This window comes from Centruroides sculpturatus, unplaced genomic scaffold (genome assembly GCF_000671375.1).
Source record: "Centruroides sculpturatus isolate CEXI.00-Female unplaced genomic scaffold, Cexi_2.0 scaffold336, whole genome shotgun sequence".
Lineage (NCBI taxonomy): Eukaryota > Metazoa > Arthropoda > Arachnida > Scorpiones > Buthidae > Centruroides > Centruroides sculpturatus.
In genome coordinates, this window is record NW_019384582.1 from 307,883 (window position 1) to 329,857 (window position 21,975).

Here is a 21,975-nt window from a genome sequence, read left to right on the forward strand (position 1 = left end):
CCCTATAACACTGTTGATAATTCCGTGTTATATGAATTCCATGTTGTACGAGTCACTTAGATTTTACAAATACGTGTGCCGGGCTGTGAACGGCTCATGTATTAGTAAAATCTAAGTGACTCGTACAACATGGAATTCATATAACACGGAATTATCTACAGTGTTATAGGGGTTCTATTATTACAAAACTTCGATCCAAAGTCTGAAACAACATTAGTAAGGGTACCAGAACTATGTCAAAAATATTTTCATTCAGAAGTTTTGATAGAATACTTTATCAAATAATGGCAAATCTTTTTGTTTTGATCTCTAATATGTTTCTGTAAAGATTTTATTCATTTTAATTTAATATTTTTATTTTTTAAATAGTCATCTTCGTGTGGATGCTACTCTTCTGTTTTAATTTACTTGCTTTACTTATCATTCTAGGTACAAAAACCTTTAATGCCAGGAGACAGTTACTAGAAAAATTATAATAAATATAAAAAAAGAACAAATTATAGAAACCGTAACAGAAATAATACAAACATAAATACAGTAAATATGTTATAAGGATGGGAATGTGGCCATAATAAGCTTTGTAGAATTTTTCTGGTGCCATTTTACGAAACTTTTTCTGGGAGATTATGCTTTGGTTATTTAATAATAAGGAAAAATCAGACATTTCTTGCATTTGGAACCATAAAAAAAAACAGCTCATTTCCAACAATCTAAGTGTCTAATTTTGTGTCATGTTAAAAGCATATGAATTTAATATGGTTACCAATTTCCTTTCCCTCTAAAAATAAAATTTTTCAATCATTAACCAATGAGAAATGCAGTTTTAAAGTCAATGAAAATGAAATTAAAGAACCAAATTATTTTATAAAACAAATCAAATTTTTTGCAAATTAAAATGAAAGTGAAATAAAATATCCTTTTATTTATGTACTTTAAGCATTTCAGTTAAATGAACAAGTTTATATTTTTCAGTGTGGTCGACTGCTGCTATTGTGACCAGGGTAGCCATATAAACAACCTAGGCGATGTTTTCAACGTACGCTACTGATTAAAATAAACTAAATTTCTGTAGATGTACTGGAATTATCATAGGAAACTGCTTATCAAGCTACCAAACAATTGAAACGATCTGTTAATAGGAAATGAAAATAAATGCGATCTCGCCTGAGTGAAATAAGAAGTGCGGTTCTTCAAGCATCATAATTTCCAGAAAATGGCAGCTCCGCTTCGTTTCCTGCGCTTTTCTCTAATTGCATTGTCCAGATCTCTCTAGAAAAGCATCTAACAGACTATGCCAGGCCTTATTCTAAGGGTATTTTTTCTACTGCACAAATATCAGTTTTGTTTTGGCTAAGCCAATAAGTCCTAGCGGTTCTAAAAGACATAATATTTGTGTTGTCGTCCTTATTTGCGGATTATAGTTTATATGATAATATTGATATTGCGACTGCATAAAAATATCTATTGTATATATTCGATACAAGTGATAAATCCAACATTCTTTCCACAGCTCTTTTTTCGTGGGCCAAATAAAATACACAGTAAAACTTGTGTAAGTCGGAATAGCACGGTACCGAATATATATATATTTTTTTTCGGTTTGGCAAATTTCCGTATTGAACAGAATCTTTTTTTAACATAGAAAATGCAAAATTGTGTAGTTATTGGCCACGCGCAACGACAGAAAAACTTGCGGAATTTTTGCTATTTACTGATAGCTGAGCCTTGTATTAACACTGCCCTACAATATTTCCAGGATAGCTTTCATAGAATACTTATTAAAGAGGATTAAATTTAAAATAGTTAATTACTGTCTGTAGCCAATAACTATATCGTTTACCCTATAAATAGAATTTAAAAAAAATAATGTTAATAACTTTCGCAAATTGTGGGTTAGTCTTCTAAACTGGAGGCTTGATTTCACAAATTTATTACGAACTAATGCCCCAGTATTTTCCTAAAGCAATATAATGCGAACAACAAACTTTTGAAACCCTGGGCAGCAAATGTTTGCATTTGTAAAGAGACGTTTAGAAATACGGACAATTGGGAACATCCACGTTCCTCCCGTTGATCATAAAAATAAGTTTCGAAAATTTCAAAAATTACTGTTTAATTTTTCTTTTAATTTCCTCAGAACTGTACTAAAATAATGTCAATATACGTGACGCCAAAAGTCTCGTGGCGATGGAAAACAGACATGCATCGGTGGAAGTTAACGGTCCGAGAAGGGGAGAAATCATTTCGATTTTCTGCAAATGGGCATTTTAGCTATTATTTCAGTCCTGCTCAAATTTCAAGAGAAGTTATTAGAAAGATAACAATACCGATTAAACGTCGATATCCTTATTGTACAACAAGTAAGTTTATAGAATTTACAAATCACTAGAAAACTACACAATAAAACAAAATAAATAACTAGTAGTATCTAACCGTTCCAAACAATAAATTAAACGAAGTAATAATTAGAAAAATAATTTTTTAGAGTTATTTCTTTAAATTAGAAAAAAAATCCAACAGGTCACAATATTCAAAAGCAAAGAATAGCTGTTCTTTTTCGCACGATTGACAAATCTCTATTGTAATTACTCAAAAACTTTAGCAAATTACATCTCACTTGTATTATTAACATTATAATAGAAAGTATATTACAAACCACAACGAGAACAAAACTGATAAACCTATTTAAATTTGGTTTCAAATATTAATTTTATTCCCGAATTAATGTACAGATGATCATAAAGCATCTCAATTTAACGTGGTTTGGGGGATATGTAGCAGTCCGAACTCAGCCAACTTTGTTTGCTGACGTTTCCAGATTTGAGGGAGAGATTTCTGCCGGGGGAAAAAAAAAATTAGTTTCAAATCTTAAAGAACGTTAACCATTACTGGACTTTTGGCACTTCGAAAGGCAAAAAGCCTCGGCACAATTCCTTAATGTATTATAAATCTCAAAGCGCAGATTCGCAAGGCACATTCGGGTAGTCAGAACCAGGATTATCTGCAGTAACATGTACTTCAGATCAGAATGGCATTTCACATGCCATAAATCAGTGCTGCTGAAGACAGATTCGGAAAGACCAAAACAGGTACCACTGTCGTGTTTCGGAGAATGTTACTCAATTACCTTAGAATTAATTTAGTTATATAATTTTACCTAATTAAAGTTTGTGATATACGTTATTGGGTGGTATTTTTCAAATTGTAGGACTATACATCTCCCACTGTCTTCTGTCCGTTCTTCATTGTACAGTACAATCTAGCATTATCTACGAGATAAATATATTAATTTAACTTTTATCAGAAAAATAATGTAAAGTAAAAACAAACATGCAGTTGAATGCAATATGACTAAGATTCGAATTCATTGAAAAGAATAATTCAATACAATTTTATACAGAAATAATTATTTTTAATTTTATTAAAATAAACAAATCTTAAAGTTGTGTAAATGAGCAGATAAATTCTCTTCACTTTAAATTAAATCAAATTAATGAAATAGCATCGAATTAAAATGTATTCAAAAATAAAAATCACGAAAACAGATCTCATCTGGGAATATCGCCATCGATTATAGAAACTGCAAACAAATATTTTACAAAAACCAATAAAATTTACTACCGAATTTAATCTGTCAAAGATCAAAATCGAATTACAAAATTTATCTTTACAACGGAATCTATTTCCAATTGGGGGGGGGAACATGCCATAACTGTAATTGAGTTTATGACATATTTTTGTATAAATTATTTATAGAGCAAATAAATTCTGAATAATTATACTTTTAAGTAAAATTACATTAAAATAACCTTTAACACAATTATATTATCATTTATTAAAGTACGATAGTGTCCACTTAACAAAGCATCGAAGAAGGAAAGTTCAATTGAGAGAGCACTCTCCTGTTTTATGTATAGTGGGACTGTTGTTAACATAGGACAATATGGCAGAACAATTTGTTTAAATGAGTTCTGTATTGGTATGTTTTTTAGAACAGTTTACGTAAGGGAGTACTATTATTCTATGGAGGATTTGTAAGTGTCTATCTTCAATCTTACGGTACATCAACAGCCCAGGGCGTACAGTGACAGTGTTCTTTACACTACGATATTTACTGAGATTGTTAAAATATGGCATGTGGTTAAAAAGAAAACGAGTGGAAGAAGATAAAGAGGTTGAATAAGATGAAGACGAAACGGAAAATGTTCAAGAATCGACAAACATTGTTTTTTATAAAGATGCACTGTTTCGTTTAAGCACGGTAATAAAACATTTAAAAGAAAATTTTACTGACAATAACACATTTTACGAGATCGGATGATTGAAAAGGGCCCGTCCATTAATTACGTGTACAATTTTTGAGCCGTTTTGATCATCTCCTTCACTGTTGTGTACTTTTGACAAATCCCTCCTCTTTAATTACGTTCATGGACCATCTAATATAGAAGAAATGACTTTTTAAAATTCTGAAAATATTTTCTAATATAGTTTATTCATATGACTCATGTAATCTGGATTATATAAACAAATTCGCATGCACTAATACCACTAAAAAAGTCCACATAGATAATTCTCCTCATTGTATACGTAATTAATGGACGACCCCAAAGAAAGCTGCAAGTAATCGTATTCAAAAAAAAAATTACTGCAATCTTTAAGAAAATTTGCTTAGGTTATTTATTGCATGAATAGTTACAGTTTCGCATTTAGTTCACTTTCATATCTGTAAATTATCGAAATAAAATTTGATTAAAAAAAATAAAAACTTTATTCTTGCAGTAATGTACTGATTTGTTTTTATACTGTACATTCAGAAATTTTGGAGCAAAGATGTTCACATTTTTTTCAGCTAGGCCTCCTACTGTAGTCTTGGGAAGAAGTGAAAGTAATGTGACTGGCAAATATTTACTGAATTATTCAATAAAATGATAAAAGTGATGATAGAAAAAGGGAAATCAATGTGTAAGTTGCAGTAAAATTGTGATAAATACCATAAACAACCCCCTAGGTAATCTTATTACTTCGGATAAGAGAACATATTGCAACGTCCCTAGAGTTCTATCTGTATTTGGCATTAACCTTGTTTTTTTTTTAAGTCTATTTTTCTTAAAATAACGATTTCTAATAATAAATTATATTTTATTATATGCGTTTATTTAAATATATTATTATTTGAAGAAGAAAAATATAACTACTTAGATGTAATGTATATTCCAACCAAGTAATGTTTTATATACAGTAATTAATAAAAATCTCTTTTCAATATATTGATTATTTTACACTGAAAAGAATTAATTTCTAATAAATTTTTACAAAATATATTCAAAGTTATATGTGGAACCATTTTTTTTCCCAATAAGTTTTACTTTGTGTCTTGCGCCGTTTCTAAAAGACATTCGATTTTTAATGCTACATTTAAATTATTTAATATTTACATTTGTTCTATAAAAACACCTGAATGTTCTTTGATCGATACTACTTAATTATGATTTATGGAATTGTTTCTTTTATCTTTCGACGCGATAAGAAACTGCAATACTAATCAAGACTTGTTGCTTCTTGATTGATGAGAATACGCCATATTATTATCGCCCACAATAAACAATCCTACTATCATATATATATATATATATATATGACCGAACACTTTCTAGATTCAATTGGACTAATTTGACCTTTACATAATTTGTTCTACGCATTTTTACATTTAAAATTTGAGAGCATTTTGTTAACTACATTAGCTTAGTATACGTTTGAGAACAGGATGTGTTATGTAATAAATTAATTAATGACAATCATTACGTAAGCTAAAAACTGCTGTGTTTATGCAGTTAAATCTGAAAGTGTTATATAACTTTTATTTTTATTTATTTATTTATTTTTTTAACAGAACAGGACAGTGAATGAGAAAGGCATCGGTTAAGATTCTGTTTATTCTCCGAGGAGATGTATTCGTTTCGATTTAAGAAACTCTATTGGATCGATTGAATACGGGACGAGAGAACACTCGAACAAATTTCTATTTTTTTTTTATATATATATTTTTTTCTAACAGATCTAACTCGATTCAACTATAGTTGACTTAAATCTATAATTGTTATTAGTAACGTGAATATCATTAAACAGTCCTGAAGCTTAATGTTTTGCAGCAATTTTTGAGATTTGTTTGTTTTCTTTTCTATTCTCTCCCCTAAATATGTTAAATAAACGATATTCTATAGTTGAATATTTTCACTGAAAGAAAATTCCGATTCAAAATACAAGACGGATCCATTTTTTCAAATCTCGGTTATCCGTTATTTAATATTCTCCGACGAAACTCAGAGTCATTTATACTAGGATAAGTTGAGTTGTGTCGTCATTGCTGCAAAGCAAAACGAATGGCGATCGATAACTTTTGAATGCTCACATAAAATCCCGACAATTATAGAAAAAATAAATAAAATAAAAATAAATGTAAACTTTACACATAAAAGATTAATAAAAAAAATATTGATTATTTTGTGTAATCTTCTCATTCACAGTCATTTTTGAATTTTAAAAATGAAATTTTTATTTATGATGCTATTTAAATTAGTAAAATTTTTATATTATTTTAGTAATTTTTATCGAATACATATATAAAATACTAATTGCATTATATATAAATCTCATAATAAAGCTATACAGTATATTTTTATAATGGATACTGCTATTATATATATCATACGTAAAATACATTTAAACACACTAAGTTGTATTGTAAATACAACAAAACCTGTGTAAACCGGAATTGCTCCTTTTAGACAGGTTTTCGCTTTATTCAGGTTCCGTTTTGGACCGGTTTTATTATATCTAAGAACGGGTCGAAGCGTTTATGACAATATCTCACCATTTATTACTATTATTATTTAAAAAATATTACCAAGACGAATCGTTTCACAATTGAATTTTTTAACTATACCACATCAAACTTAATTACAATAAAAAGTATTAAATTTTATATTTTTAATTTTCTAAAAGACTAAATTGTTTTTTCAGGATTATAAAATATGCCTTACTTCTATTTATTTGACAAGTTTTTAATGAGAAGAAGAAACTTGACCTTGTAAAAAGACGAATTCTTTTTAATTGTTATTCAAATATTTAAATGAAAAAGGTAAAAATTCTGTTTGGGGGAAAAAAATAAAAATAATAAATGGAGTATAAATGAATAAAAATGAAAGATGAAAAATTCATGATGAATGTATCTTATTAAACTCGAGTAAATGGGAAAAAAATAATAATAATAAATTCATGTTTAATTTGGATTTTAAAATATTTTCTCATTACTTGTGCATATTTTTTGAATATTTAAAATACGGTTTTTAGTGTCGCTAAAATATAACAATTGCTTATAACAAATTTCCTACAAGCATTTTCTATAACTTATATATAAAGAAATTTCATCTTTTAATGCATTTCTTTAAGAATTTTATTATTGTTTTCTCCTCTTTTTTTTCTTTTTTTTTAATTTATGAAAATTAGAAATTGGCATTTTTATCAGTTTGGATTATTGAAAACGAAGTAATTCTTACAATGGATTTTTATTATACTGAATTATTTATTCAATTCGTAAAAAAAAAATTATTAAGTATGTCAATTGTCTGAAGAAATTTATGCACCAAACTAATTCTCAAAGATGTTAATGAATGAAAATTAAAAGTTTTTTATTCTTTTAAAATATAAAAAATTAATCTTTTTAAAACTGTCATTAAAGGAATTAAAAATAAAATATAAGTTATTAGCTTATAACATTTGTTTTTGTGTGTGTTAGTGTTATAATAATGAATAGAACTGTATATTTTTATTTTTCAATTTAATTTAATCCCTTGCAGTTATCATATAATACTGTTAAAAATAAGAAAAAAGATTATTATTAATTCTATTTTATTTAACAAAAAAACAAATTTTAGAAATGTGTTATTACCTGTAGAATTGAGTAGATAAATTATTAAGCAGCGTTACGGTATATCGATTAAAAATAAAAGAAAAATCGATAAAAGCATAAAAGGAAGATCTTTTTTAATAAATCTTTGTAAATTTATTTTATTTGATGTAGTTATGATGTTAATAAATCCAGAATTTTTCGAAATTTTAAATATTTAAATGACTATTTTTACGTGATTTCTTTTTGTTATCGTGATAAAAAAAAAGGAAAGATCTGAAATAATGTTTTTTTCTATAGTAATACACCAGAATACAATACTACGAGATGAGACTGCGATTAAGAGATATTTATTTTAAATAGTTTTAAATATTACTAAGATTTTTTTATATTTTTTTCAACATTTATTTTTAAAAAAAAAAATGATTTTATTGGTCGTGCTTTTCGATTGGAATGGGGGGATGGTAGGGATGCGGTCACCTCTATCATATACCTCATTACAGTGCAATTTACACAGACACGCATAAACAATCATGATTAAATTTTACATTTGATTATGTTTATCGAGTTTCGAGATGAAGAGGATAGTGGGGCTGAACATCCCCCGAAACATCATTAAAGTGCATTGTCATCGGTGTCCTCAAAGTTTCAACCTTCAATCTTAATTAGAAGTGAATGAAATTTAAGTTGCAAGATTTGTTAAATAAAAGCGTTTAATAATAGCTTAATTAATAATTAAAAAAACGAAATATTTATTTATTTATTTTCCCCTAAAATATCTTTGATATTTTATTAAATTCCTCAAAAACCGGTGCTTATTTTTTTATATTAAACAATACATCAAACTTTAGCAGCTCTTTTGTATGATTTAAATTAGTTATGATATATATATATATTTTTTTTTTCTATGGATAATTATAATTCTCGAACAACTCTCTTCATTAAACAGCTAACTAAGAATTCAAATCCATGAATACATCTAAATTGTTAATCATTTAAATTTTAATATTTAAAAAAAAAAAAATAATAATAATACTAAAATTAAATGTATTCTATTGAAAGGTTTAAGGAGAAAGCTGAATAAATGGTGAATAATTAAATATTGCAGAATTCGAATTCATATTATTTCGACTCGTAATATAAAAGGGCCTAGAAACGAATAAGCAACATTTTTATGCTTTCACATTGTAAATCATGCTAAAAATATTCAACACATTTAACGCAACAAGAGACTTGGCAGATATCATTACTTAAATGTCAACAGTTACATTATCCTGCCCATATCATTAAAATGGTAGAAAGATCGAATATTACTCTATGGATGTAACTTTCGTTTTTCTTAAATTAATTCATTTATTAATGAAACTTTAATTTCCGAATAAAATAATAAACACTTTTTTTAAGTTATCGGATTAAAATTCATTATCTTCTCTCGGTCAAATGAACTTAAAAAAATAATTATTTTAATTATGTAAATCTCTCTCTGTGGTGGTTGTTTTAGTTAAAAACTTTCTCCCGTTAAAATTAATTAAGTTTAAATCGTTAAATTGGATTTAATTTTTAATTAATTACGAATTTTTACAAACTTTAGTAAATTATAATTATTTGTTTCAGTTCTTCTCCCTAATTAATAGGTAATAATTTAAAATCGATACTAAAATTGGTTGTAAAAAAATGGGCTATTTTTTTCCCTTGAATTAAAGATTACTTATTGAAGAAATAACGAACATAATGATGATTTTTTTCACATTTTAGAATAATTTTTTTAACTTTTTATCTTAAATATATACAGATACATTTTTAATGTAGTTAATTCTATGAAACCCTATGAGAAAATACAAGTTATGAGCCATGTTAAAAAGGATAATGTATTTTTTATAAATTATATAATTTATATACCTTTAACTAATATTAAAAAATATTATTATACCAGATTATAAGTGGAATAAACACTGGAGAAAGACTACTGTAACATAGGCCTAATAGCCTATGTAGGCTACTAGTTTTCTAAATGTTTGGGAAATGAGACTAGAATTTTAAATTTTTTTTCGTGTATTATTTAAATGAGGCTATGAATCTATAAAAGTAGAATTTAAAAACTTTCATATATAGTTTACTTCTACAAGTACTGTACGTATTTAAAATTAGTCTTTCATGAGAGAATGTATGACCAGTAGCGGATTGCGAATGCCACCCTATTGTACTGTATGTACTGTATAGTATAATAGTACTTTTAAGAAAGGTTTATTAGGAAAAATGTCGCCTGAGGCCGTCGCCTAGTCTCCTGATACCACAATGACTTTCGAAGTATAAGCAATTGGCATTGTAAATTCGTCTTTGTCCATCTTTCATCGATCTTTTATTTCCATAATGTCTATATATTTAACGTAAATTGTTAATTTGCTTCTCGTTGAGGGTTTAGCTAAGAAGTTTCATGTGACGAAAATCGTTCTAAATTTGCCTATTTATATATATTATAAATTGTCTCCATTATTAATTATTGTCTTTTATTTCTTTACTTTATACGAAGAATTATTTTTAAGTAGGTCTTTGCTAATTTTCATTATTTTCTATTTAATTCGCAGGTGTCAAATTCATAAATAGATTTATTGCTTTTTATTCCCTGTTACGAAATAAGTTTCAGACAATTATAAAATAGATTTTAATGGCAATTTTATATTTAATAATGGATAATAAATTATATAACTGTTAATAACGCTCTGTTTACGTGTCAGTACTTTCGAATCGCCGGTTAACACAAAACTTACGTAACAATCGAATCAAAAAATTTATTTAATAAATATTAATTAATTAAAAATTTTATACAATAAAGATGCTTTAAAATATTCATTTTAAAAAAAAAGACACTACTAGGCATTTTATCAATAAGCAATATACTAGTAATTTAACTGAAAAAAAATTATTTTTATGATTAACAATAAAATTATGAAGCTTAATCGTTGAAAAAAATATACTTTATATACATAATATTTTTATATTTATTATCTAAATAATTAATTTATTACTTTTCTAACAATTTTTCGGTTATTTAGCAGGGAACGTATCTAATAAACTTATTCTATGAAAACTTTATTAAGTGAAATTCATTATTAAATCTCTCAGGGGGAAAAAAAGAGATTACAATCATAGAAATGTTCTAGGGAACGTGATAATATCAAATGTTATGGGGCTTCAACAAAAATTTACAGTATTGGCAATGATATAATTTTAACTTGTTCACTATCTTTTACTTCAATAGGCTAATTTCCATTCATTCTTTCATTTTTTTAAGAATGAAAATCAATCATCGAAAACATTTGATCAATTCGTGCATGAGGATTATCTAAGAGTCATCGACCTTAAATTGATGATCCTTCTGACCTAATCATTGTCTGGATTCATGATTTGGCTCTGTCTGGATCGTAAGAAATCGTTTTCCTTTAAAATGCTATAGTGTTCTATTTATTGAAAATTTTGACTATTCTAACCCACCATAAACGTTAATTTAAATCATATATATATATATAATTAGTTAATTTTTATTTCTTGACTATATAAATAATATAATTTACAATGTATGCACCTGATTTGGTGTTTACACACACAAATGAAACACAACATGATTGATTAAATTTGTTCAAAAGGTAAAATTATACTGAATAAGTTGGTATGAACAGTTTAATGATATATACTTACTTATTTTTTAAAATGGAAATTAAAATATTTCATCAATAACTCTGATCTATAAATATGGAGTTAGAAAATCAGTCTATTATTATAGACTGATTTTTTGTTGTTATTATAGATTTGAAATAATAGCTAAGTGAACAAGTTAAAATCATCTACATACCGATAATTTCTGTTGAAGCTGCAAAAAAAAAAAAAAACATTTTATATTAGTTTATATGAAGATTTGAAGAAACCAAATACTAAATAATTTAGAAATAGAGCTAAGTAACAATCAGAGAAAACAAAAGAATAGAGAAAAGAATACACTACTAGACAAATAAACAATAATAATAGTTTGTTTTTTCCCCTTTCAAACTGCTTAAAAATAATATTAAAATAGAATTTAGAAGTTTAACAGTTTTTATATAAAGGAGGATATTTAGAGTAAAAATTTCATTCAATTGATATTATATTTTCCTTGAAAGGAAATATTGTTCAGTCCGATAAACTTAACAGCAATATATTGTCCCGGAAATGCAGTAAGTTTTATCAGTTTTTTTTTCTTTTTTTCTTTTTTCGAGATTACAGGATATGAGTTTTAAGATGTACCATTTGACGTTAAATTTATTCCAAAAAATAAAAAAAATAAAAAATAGAACATTCTGCTCTTTTAATATCAAGATGAAGCTATATTTTAAGAGTAGATTAAATTTAAACTTTTGAATATATTTCGAATTCGGGAAGTAAAGGATAGAAAATGGAAGCAACCGACACAAAACAAGATGACTATTTATACTTGGTTCAACGTGCCAGAAACTCGTAGGAGAATGCGACTTTCTATCTTTGGAATGGTAGCATGCGTGTGTCTTTATGCATTGTCCAACATAATATGCGATGGAATTGTCTGCAGGTTTTTTCTTTCTTCTTCTTCTTCTTCCCTTTCGCAATCGTCTGCTAGAGAACATTTACCCGAACTGCCTGCTTACTCAGCTAACTACAAGAGCGAAGTTTTGTCTACTTACATCATATGTTTATAATAAATAATACGTAATTGTTAGCCAGAAACTATTCGAAAACAGTAATCGCCGTCTCGAAGAATAACATTAATATAAATCTCTTCACAATTAACGACTTAACTTCGCATTTAAAATATTTAATAATTTAGTTATTCTTTAATGTAAACTTTAAAGTCTTTACAGTAAATTTATTAAATTTTTTTTTTTCAATTTTCATTCCCAGATAACTTGGTGACAAAAGAGTAATGTTAAAAGAAAATAAAATTAAAAAAAATTTTTAATATATTTTCATTTCTGTTTTAATGTCATTAATCATTAACTTATGTAGTATATTATAAATTAGATACAACAGTGTCTTATTGAGATTTACGTAAATTTTCTTTTGCTATATTTATACAATACATAGATATACTACAGATTGAAAAGTGCATCTGGCACCTATGTTAACTGGCAAATACATAGAAACAAACAAACTCTTATAAGTTGGTATAACATTTAGCAGATTCGAATATTTCGATTATAATCAAGTTGTAATATTAGAGTTCTAACAATAGTCTATTATAATGATTGTATAAATAACGGGATAGATAACAATATCAATCAGAGGAATGTGAACGTTTTTAATTACTGAAATATTGTAATTTACAGGATAATCCTTTTGGATGGAGATAATTTTGAAGCTGTATCATAACGAACACATTAGTAGACTAGTAGTTTAAAGTTTAAATTCTGAGAAACGGCAAATAAGACGTGACTTTGACCGAGTTTTGTTACGTAACAGAAATGGATACTGCACTGTCCTTTGAGTTAATTCAGCTACAGACATGTGAATGGATTGTTCAACGTACCTGAAAAATGAACCAGTATTGTTTACAGCGTGTACANCCTAGACGCAATGGTTTCGTCCCACACATACATATTAACGTTATTATTGTGTAAATTGTGAAAACCCTCGTTTAAGACGTACATATTTCGTTTGTAATATGCGATTGAGACAGACAATTTCGGGTATGGTAAGGCTTTTTGTAAATCAAAAGTGAAAGCAAAGTATTTATCAGGATTTCCCGATGCTAGAATTTTATCCTCTTGTAATGCTTTTCTTGATAATTCAGCATTTTGCAAGTGAATATCATGTCTTTCTACAAGAATCGTTTTTTCGTCGTCATCAGTTATAGTCTTAATTTTCATGTTTAGGAAATCGCATTTCACACAGGTATCTTTACGTGGCAAATGGAAGCGTAACTTAAAATCTCGTTTAAAGATTTTCCTGTATGTCCATTCATTAACTGAGCTCAAGTTGTTTTCCTTGCATTTTTCCAAATATAAACTATACATTTTTCTTATATTTAATTCCGGATTTAAAAACATTAGTTCTGGATTTTGCGATCATGTGTAATGACTTTCAAATGCCGGAAAGCTTTTTATGTGGTCTATCACTGTATTCGTCAGTAGCTCACTAGTTCTTCTGCAAGAGCCATCCATTTTTCCACGCATGTCATTCGGAATGTTCTCATGCGATTTTAGGATACGATCAATTCGTCCAGTAGATATTTGGAAAGTATTAATGAAACACTTCTTACATACTAAAATGTTTCCACCAGAAGTGACTAGGTAAAATTTATAAGCATATGCTCTTTTAGTGCCCGAATTATTTCTAGGCCGTCTTCTATTTACAGATTTTCGTTGAACACTACCATATAAAAATACATTTTGTTTATTAAAATCACCTATATTCCAGAACTTATCAAAAATTTCCATACGTTGTGCTTCATTAATACGTTCTATACATTTCTGCGAGCAATTACAATTTTTGGATTCAAATTGTTTTGCAGGAATGAATTTTCCTCTTTTTGTATAGTATTTTTGTCCATTATTTCGCTTAATTTTGTTTATTTGTTGCAAATATTTTTCTTTGTTTTGTTTCGCATAATCCAAGTTCTCAATAACAATATCTTCATCTGATGAAGATTCTACCTCTATAATTCTTCTTCTCTTTTTTCGATTCGTTAATTTATTCTTCTTAGCGGAATTATTTTCATCCTCTGAATCTAACATTATTCTTCTGTTTATATTCATGGGCTTTATGTCTGTGTAAATTTATTTATAATGAAATAAAATAAATATTTTCAATTGTTATAAGATAATAGCGGTTTACCATTTGTTCTTACCTATATCACTATCTGATGTTAATATGAACTTAGCCATTTTAACAGAAAAATAGAATAACTGACCTAAATTAGCAACTGTTGACACGTAATATCACACATAATATAAAATAAATGAAAAATAACAAATTACTGATCGGCATCCATCTGCTATGCCACCTACCTCTGTCAATTGGACTTACACCACTTTCATAATCGACGGTTATGCTAATTCATTTACCGACCGATTTTAAGTTGTACAAAACATGGGATTTTTTTGAGAAATTAAACACGAACTAATTATATATAAAAAGTTTACATTAAATTAAGCATGAATTATGTGATAGCTCATTTTTCTCAAAAATGGACTTACACCACTTTCAAAATAAATGGTCCATNTTATTTTATTCTAAATCTTTTTATGATAAAGATTGTTGCCAATTTTCCATTCTTATAAACTTTCTTTTTATTTAATTCTACATTCAATAGCTTTGTCAAAAAATAAATAAATTTTTTTAAAATTAAAATTCTATGTAGTCTAATTCGGCATATTCTAGATTTTATTCGCTGTTTCCTATTACTTTTTTTTTTTTACTTTTAATTTATAAACTTATATTTGATATGTTTGTTTATAAAACTTATAATTAAATCCGTAGGAGAATTCATTAATTTTCAAATGAAAAATTATTAAACAATTATAAGAAAGTATGTAATTAATCAGCTGATACATTTATAAAAGGGATTTACGTGTAAAAAAAATAAAATAGCTGTCATGTTTTTATAGCATAAGGAACGAAGAGGAAAACAATTTCATACACGTCATAATATTTTGCTTAAATTAAAAATAAATATAAAGTTTTTATTTAAAAATTATTTTGCTTTTGATAATTTATAAGTGGACTGAGAATCATTAATTTAAATAATAAAATTGCATTTAATAATCCAATGTTTTCTAGTGGACCAAAATATAGTTCTGAGTAATTCCATATTCTTTCAGTACGATAAGAGCCACCAATTAAAAGTGCACGGGAAATTGAACTAACATTTAAATATCCAATTTCGTTTATCATCTAAAGCAGTGGTTCTCAACGTTTTTTGTTGATGTACCCCATTAGCCCATTAGTTGTTTCTCAAGTACTTCTTATATTTTTGTATGTAAATTTTATAATTACTGCTTTACATGTATAAAGCCCTTATAATTGAGCGCCATAAGAAAACTCTAACTAACTAACTAACTATAACTAAAAGTGAATTACTTATTTTACCTAAATAATAATAAATTTAATTAGGTATATACATTTATTTATTATTATTTGACAAGTATATTATATAAAATCACAGAAGTCATTTCAATANAAAAAAAAACACACTGTATAACTAAGTGTTTAAACTGAATTTAGGAAAAGAAGAGAGGTTAAAGTGCCCTTGGGAGATTTTGTAAATTAGATTTTTTACATGTTTGTCGTATAATATCGATTTTGTAGTAGTTATATAAAAGTTACCGATAAGTTTTCTTGTCAAAACGCGCGCCTATTTTGTTCTTACGTCAAAGGTTTCATTCGGTTACGTCATCTCTGACGTACTCACCAGAACCGCAGTATCGACAGAACACGGACGAACTGACTCGGGTGGAAATAATAAAATAATAATAAAAATCCGTCGTTATGTTTCTTCGGAGAACGGTAAAAAAAAAAGGGGGGAGAATAGCAAATATCTGTTTTTTTTTTCCACCAGTCTTGCATCCGGAATTTTTATTTAGACAGATGTAGATTCGTGCATAAATTTCTTCTCGAGCGTGCTTTTTAAATATAATTTGCATAATTGTGCACTTAATCGCCCGTGACTTTTTGCAATTATAAAAACAAAAAATTAAAATGCCGAACATTTTAAATCACTGCATCATATTTTGTAGTTTTTTTTATTTTCTTATTATTATTTCTAAACCATTTAATCTCCGAATTCCTTCTTAACGCTCTTCTACCGCAGAATATTATTATAACACACAAACACATTGATGAAGTTGCAAGCATATGTTAGTGCTTGCAAATTTAACCGAAAATTTTAATCTTAAATTAATTATATTTTTTACTAAATTTTATATAATTTTGTTTATAATCTACATAACTTTTCCTTTGTCGTTCTCGTATAAAGCTGCATATTCATTACAGCGCGTCAACTCGCTCCAACGCATCCTAGTAATATATATATATATATATATATATTTAACGCCGTTAATCCAATGCCACCTCCTATAATTATTTTAATGCAAATTAAATGCAAATTTTTTTACATCGTACGGGCTACGGAGAACAAATGCACTAATTTGTTTCTTGTTGAAAGTGCTCGAATAACGTTAGGTTCTAGGGTTTAATGGAGGGGGGGAGAGACTTAGAACTAGGTTACGGTGCCATAATTAATAAGCCAGGGAACAAAATGTTCGAACTTCATTGGAATGTTATATGTGTCCGGCTGGGGCTCGACGATTCCAAGGTCGGACATGCGCATCCAATACCGATATCTGGCTTTAACGTTTTGTGCATCCCATCGCCACTCTCGACGGCAACTTTACATCAGGTAAGTAATCAAATGCATTGCATTATAGTATCATAGCTCGGCATGTATGTATATATATATATATATATATAGTGCCAACGCTTGTGTTATAACAGTCGGGACGCGTGCCAGAATTATTTCGATTCGATTTGTTTGCAGTTTTAGCTCCTGATGTGATTTTACATCTGCCAAAAAAAAAGAAAGAAAGAAAACTTTACTGCTTATATACGCTCGCTGTTAAAATAATAATAATAATCTATAGGTATATACATTGTTACACTTTAAAAGTGTTGACGTGGTTAAATTATTTTGCAACAAATCTCAACGTTATTTTTGTTTGGCATCTTCGAAAAAATCGATAACGATAGAAATCGATTCTGTTAGAAAGTTTTAATTTTTTATTAATTCCTACATAGGTCAGATTATTTATCGATCTCATTTACAGTTAGGTACGGATTATGCAAATTTTATGCAAGCGTTGTCCCTCCGTTATAACTTTCCCTTTCTGCAACAGAACCTGAAGGTGTTTACTGATTATCAGGAGCATCGGAATCTATCAACTTTAAACCAAGACGAAATTTCATGTCGATTTTACAATAATTAATTTTATTATATATATTTTTTTCAAATAAAATTAACTGAGTAGTTTCTTAACAAATAAATTTTGCGTATTAAATTTCGTGCGAATGTACACTAAAGAAGTTTTTATTTTTGATATTGACTATCGTAAATTTATGCTCCGGTAAAATATTGGAGAATTATTGATAAAACAAATTATTATTATTATTATTATTATTATTTTAAATGTGTTAGAGGATTGATTTTAATTAAAAAATGCGAAAATGTTAATATATGAATCTGACGTAAGTTAAAAAGTTACATTATTTAAGTCATGTATCAGTATATATAAAAAGTAAATATTTAAATTTTAATATCAATTAATGCATTTAACTATAATTAAAATTTATGTAATTTTATTAATCATTCATTTATAACTTTTAACAAATACGCTTAGTTGATGTTTCATCCTCATCATCATCATAATTGATATTGTCTCGCGCTTAGATTTTTAAAGTTTTTGAAAAATGAACAGAGTATAGATCCACGTAGAAGAAATATTTTATTAATCTTCGAGTCAAACGATCAATTTTTAAGCATAAATAATAAATTAAATGGACTAAACGAAAATAATTCATAGCAAATTAAAAATGTAGATCGATAGAAAAGTTAGAGATTGTTTTTGTATTGCATTCAATTTTATGATAGTTATTAGTGATAAAACTATCAATTTGCATTAAATGTTATCAACTTATCTCAAATCCTGTTCGTCCAGCACTGTTGTTTCTCTGCTTTACATAGTAAACTAATTGAAGAACTATTGATCTTTTGATGGAACGACATTCTGAAATCTTAAATGATTAGTCACACTTATTTTCTTCTCAATAAATTTTTAATAAATTACTGTTTAATTTGTTTCTAAAAACTTCAGTAAAAAATATTTCTAATCAACTTAAAACCTCAAAAAAAAAAATTCTTTAATAATAGTAAATTTTAGTACNAATTTTAAATAGTAAACATGACACTTTTGAAACGTTTTAATTTAAATGCAAACTAAAGACATTTAAAATTAAAATTAAACTGCTTATTTGAAAAAGAAATTCATCATTTATTTTAAAATCTTCAAAATAAATTTAAAAATATCATCTTATGCCATTTTATAAAACAAATCATCAGTAAAGTACTAGCTTAAATTTAAAAATTAAACTTAACTCCTTACTTAATACAGTCTTATGTAATAAGGAGTTTAGTTTAACATTTTTAATATGAAGGCAAGATGTAGTCAAAAAGAAACGCCACATTTTTACATAATTCATTTATACATAATTATTTAAAGTAGTCAATTCATTATAAAAAAAGCTGAAACTATTAAACTGCATTTCCGACAACCAAATTTATGGTTGCTGGAAATGCAACCATAAATTTGGTTACATGATGTAAAATATAGAATATTTATAAGCATTATCTATATTCTATATTTTAAAATTTTATAAATAACATCATTTATGAGTAACATTCCAATTTTAAATGTTATCAGATTGGAAGCTATATGAAGGCCTGATACAGGCTTACAAAATTAGCCAAAAACACTTGTATTGGTAATAAATTTGGTTGCTGTAAACGTACAAATGGTGCAGAGTTTATGAATAATTCATTGCTTACCAGTTTCTTCTCGCTTATTTAAAATGTCCTTAGCACAACAATCCACTTCAAGTTCACAGGAACTTTGTCTTTGCATATTGCCTGTTAGCATTTCACTGTAATAATAATATATAAATCAATAAAGTCATATTTTATGTAGTAATTAATATACATTTTTATTTTTAACTTTATACAACTAAAATTATTAAGTTATAAATAAAGAATTTATTCTAAAATAATTAATCTAACTATTGGAATCTGTAAGTTGACTGGAAATCTATTAACTAAAAAATTTTTCTCATCACAAATTATTGTATTATTTATTTGTTCACTTTTGCTTCAATCAAAATAAAATAGACAATTTTGACTTTGGAAAACCCTTGCTTTCATATAACTTATAATACTTTGATAATAAAATAAAATTTTGGAACTAAAAATAATTTTTGGGCAATTAAAAACTATGTTTTTATCTAGCACAATCATAAAATTTAATATTACTAGACACTCTTGTCCCTCTCTATCTATTAATCTGAAAATAACAGGAATCCAAATTATATATACAGTGAAACAATTTTGTTAATTTGTACAATTTTCCCATATATATGGGAATTTATATTTGCAAATTAATTTATTTTAATTAAATTTTCCAACAAAAAACAATCACTTAAAATTAAGTTCTAACTGGAGAATAAGAAACAAAAGAAACAGTACACCCTGTAACTCCAACAGAGTATATTTAATAATTCAAAAGTTTTTGACCTAATATCATAGGCCTTCCTCAGTGAAGTACACCAATTTAACATAAAACAAACATACGAACGTATATCAAATGCAACGGAAGTAATTTAAAAATTAAAGTGTTCTAAAGAGAACACTTTTTAATTTTAATATGCTGGTTTCCAATTGAGAACCAGTATTTTTACATAAATACTATATGTAGCGCATGTTCAAATCTGTATTGCAGCTATTAGTGGTTCTTCTATTCTGTGTAGTTTTAGCTCATTTTACTTGTTCTTAACCATAGCTGTGTTTCCTAAAAAGATATGCAAATGTAAGGGGGTACTAAATATAAATGTCAGTCCTACTTAATACAGTGTGTTCCAAAATGATATGCTACCATTTTAAATTACTGTAATTATGTTAATTATTACCTAGAAGTATGTGACATACACCAGTGGTTCTCAACGTTTTTTGTTGATGTACCCCATTAGCCCATTAGTTGTTTATCAAGTACCCCTTATATTTTTGTATGTAAATTTTATAATTACTGCGTTACATGTATACAGCCCTTATAATTGAGCGCCATAAGAAAACTCTAACTAACTAACTATAACTAAAAGTGAATTACTTATTTTACCTAAATAATAATAAATTTAATTAGGTATATACATTTATTTATTATTATTTGACAAGTATATTATATAAAATCACAGAAGTCATTTCAATACATGCATAAATTACAATTCCTAAAAATAAGTAATTATAATTAACGATAAAGAAAATTTAAATTATTCTACAATACTGTAATTTCTAACAAAATTTGATGGGATATTTGTCGCGATAAATCTTCAGCAATTTTTTCAAAATTTGGTTCCCACGTTGTTAAATAGAGATTATAATTGTGTACTGACCTTGAAAGTAATGGTTGCGAATTTATAACGTGCAGAACAATACACGAATCTTTCAATTTTTGTAACAAATGTAACGTCTAAATTTGCTAAATATCAAGTAATGCGCGCATGCAGTGACACACATTGCATGGTGGGGGTACGATCCAAGCCTTGTTATTCTTAATACCAGTAATCCAGTAAAAACATGAAAAGCCCCCAATCTTATTGAGCAATAATTATAGAATAAAAAAAATTTTTTTTTTCTATTCTAAAATTAATGCTCGGTTAAACCGTAATTTTACTAGACTACAGGTTCACTCGGCACTAACGGCACAAATAGACAGGCAAATCAAGTGCATAAACAAGTTGTTTAGACTGTTAAAAGGTAAATCGGTGTTCACACTGGGATATTTTAAAGCAAGTTTTTGTTGTTTCTTGTTTCTTGTGTTAATAATTTACAGCAAATTGATTAATATAAGCCATTTTATAATGAAAGTTAGATGTACCCCTTCGATTTACGCTCGTACCCCTAGGGGTACATGTACCCCCAATTGAGAACCACTGATCTAAAGAATCAAAGCGACCGAATTTCTCGTAAATCCGTTTATCTTGTTTGATATTGAATTAAAAATCTCATTTGTTTGATCTGGAAATCCTTGAATCAATAATTTGACAACCTATTTATAAAATTGTATGATTAATTAATTGTTTGTTTATTAAGAAAAGATATACTGTAAAATAATTTTATTCGGAAACAAAGATTTAAGTTTCAAATAAATCATTAAGAACTCTTTAAATTTTATTGTTAAATCTTAAATATATATTTAATTAACTTAGACTATGTATCTATTTTCTTAAAATCGTAGAAGTTATGTTCA

At 27.2% G+C, this 21,975-nt stretch overlaps 3 protein-coding genes across 4 annotated transcripts in view; 1 reads left to right on the plus strand and 2 right to left on the minus strand.

The window, feature by feature from the left end:
* The window catches only part of LOC111624493, a 105,679-nt gene that overhangs the window by 33,418 nt on the left and 50,286 nt on the right, over nucleotides 1–21,975 (minus strand). The gene's annotated exons all lie outside the window — the stretch shown is intronic.
* Nucleotides 13,876–14,839, minus strand: LOC111624494. Its single transcript, XM_023367343.1, has one exon. The coding sequence runs from the start codon at nucleotides 14,665–14,667 to the stop codon at nucleotides 13,978–13,980; it is 690 nt and encodes a 229-aa protein (XP_023223111.1). The 5' UTR covers nucleotides 14,668–14,839; the 3' UTR covers nucleotides 13,876–13,977.
* LOC111624492 (protein dispatched homolog 1-like) overlaps nucleotides 17,020–21,975 on the plus strand; it is a 90,713-nt gene continuing 85,757 nt past the window's right edge. The window contains exon 1 of the mRNA XM_023367341.1: nucleotides 17,020–17,309. The gene's annotated coding sequence lies outside the window, so the exon portion shown is untranslated. The remainder of the gene's footprint in view (nucleotides 17,310–21,975) is intronic.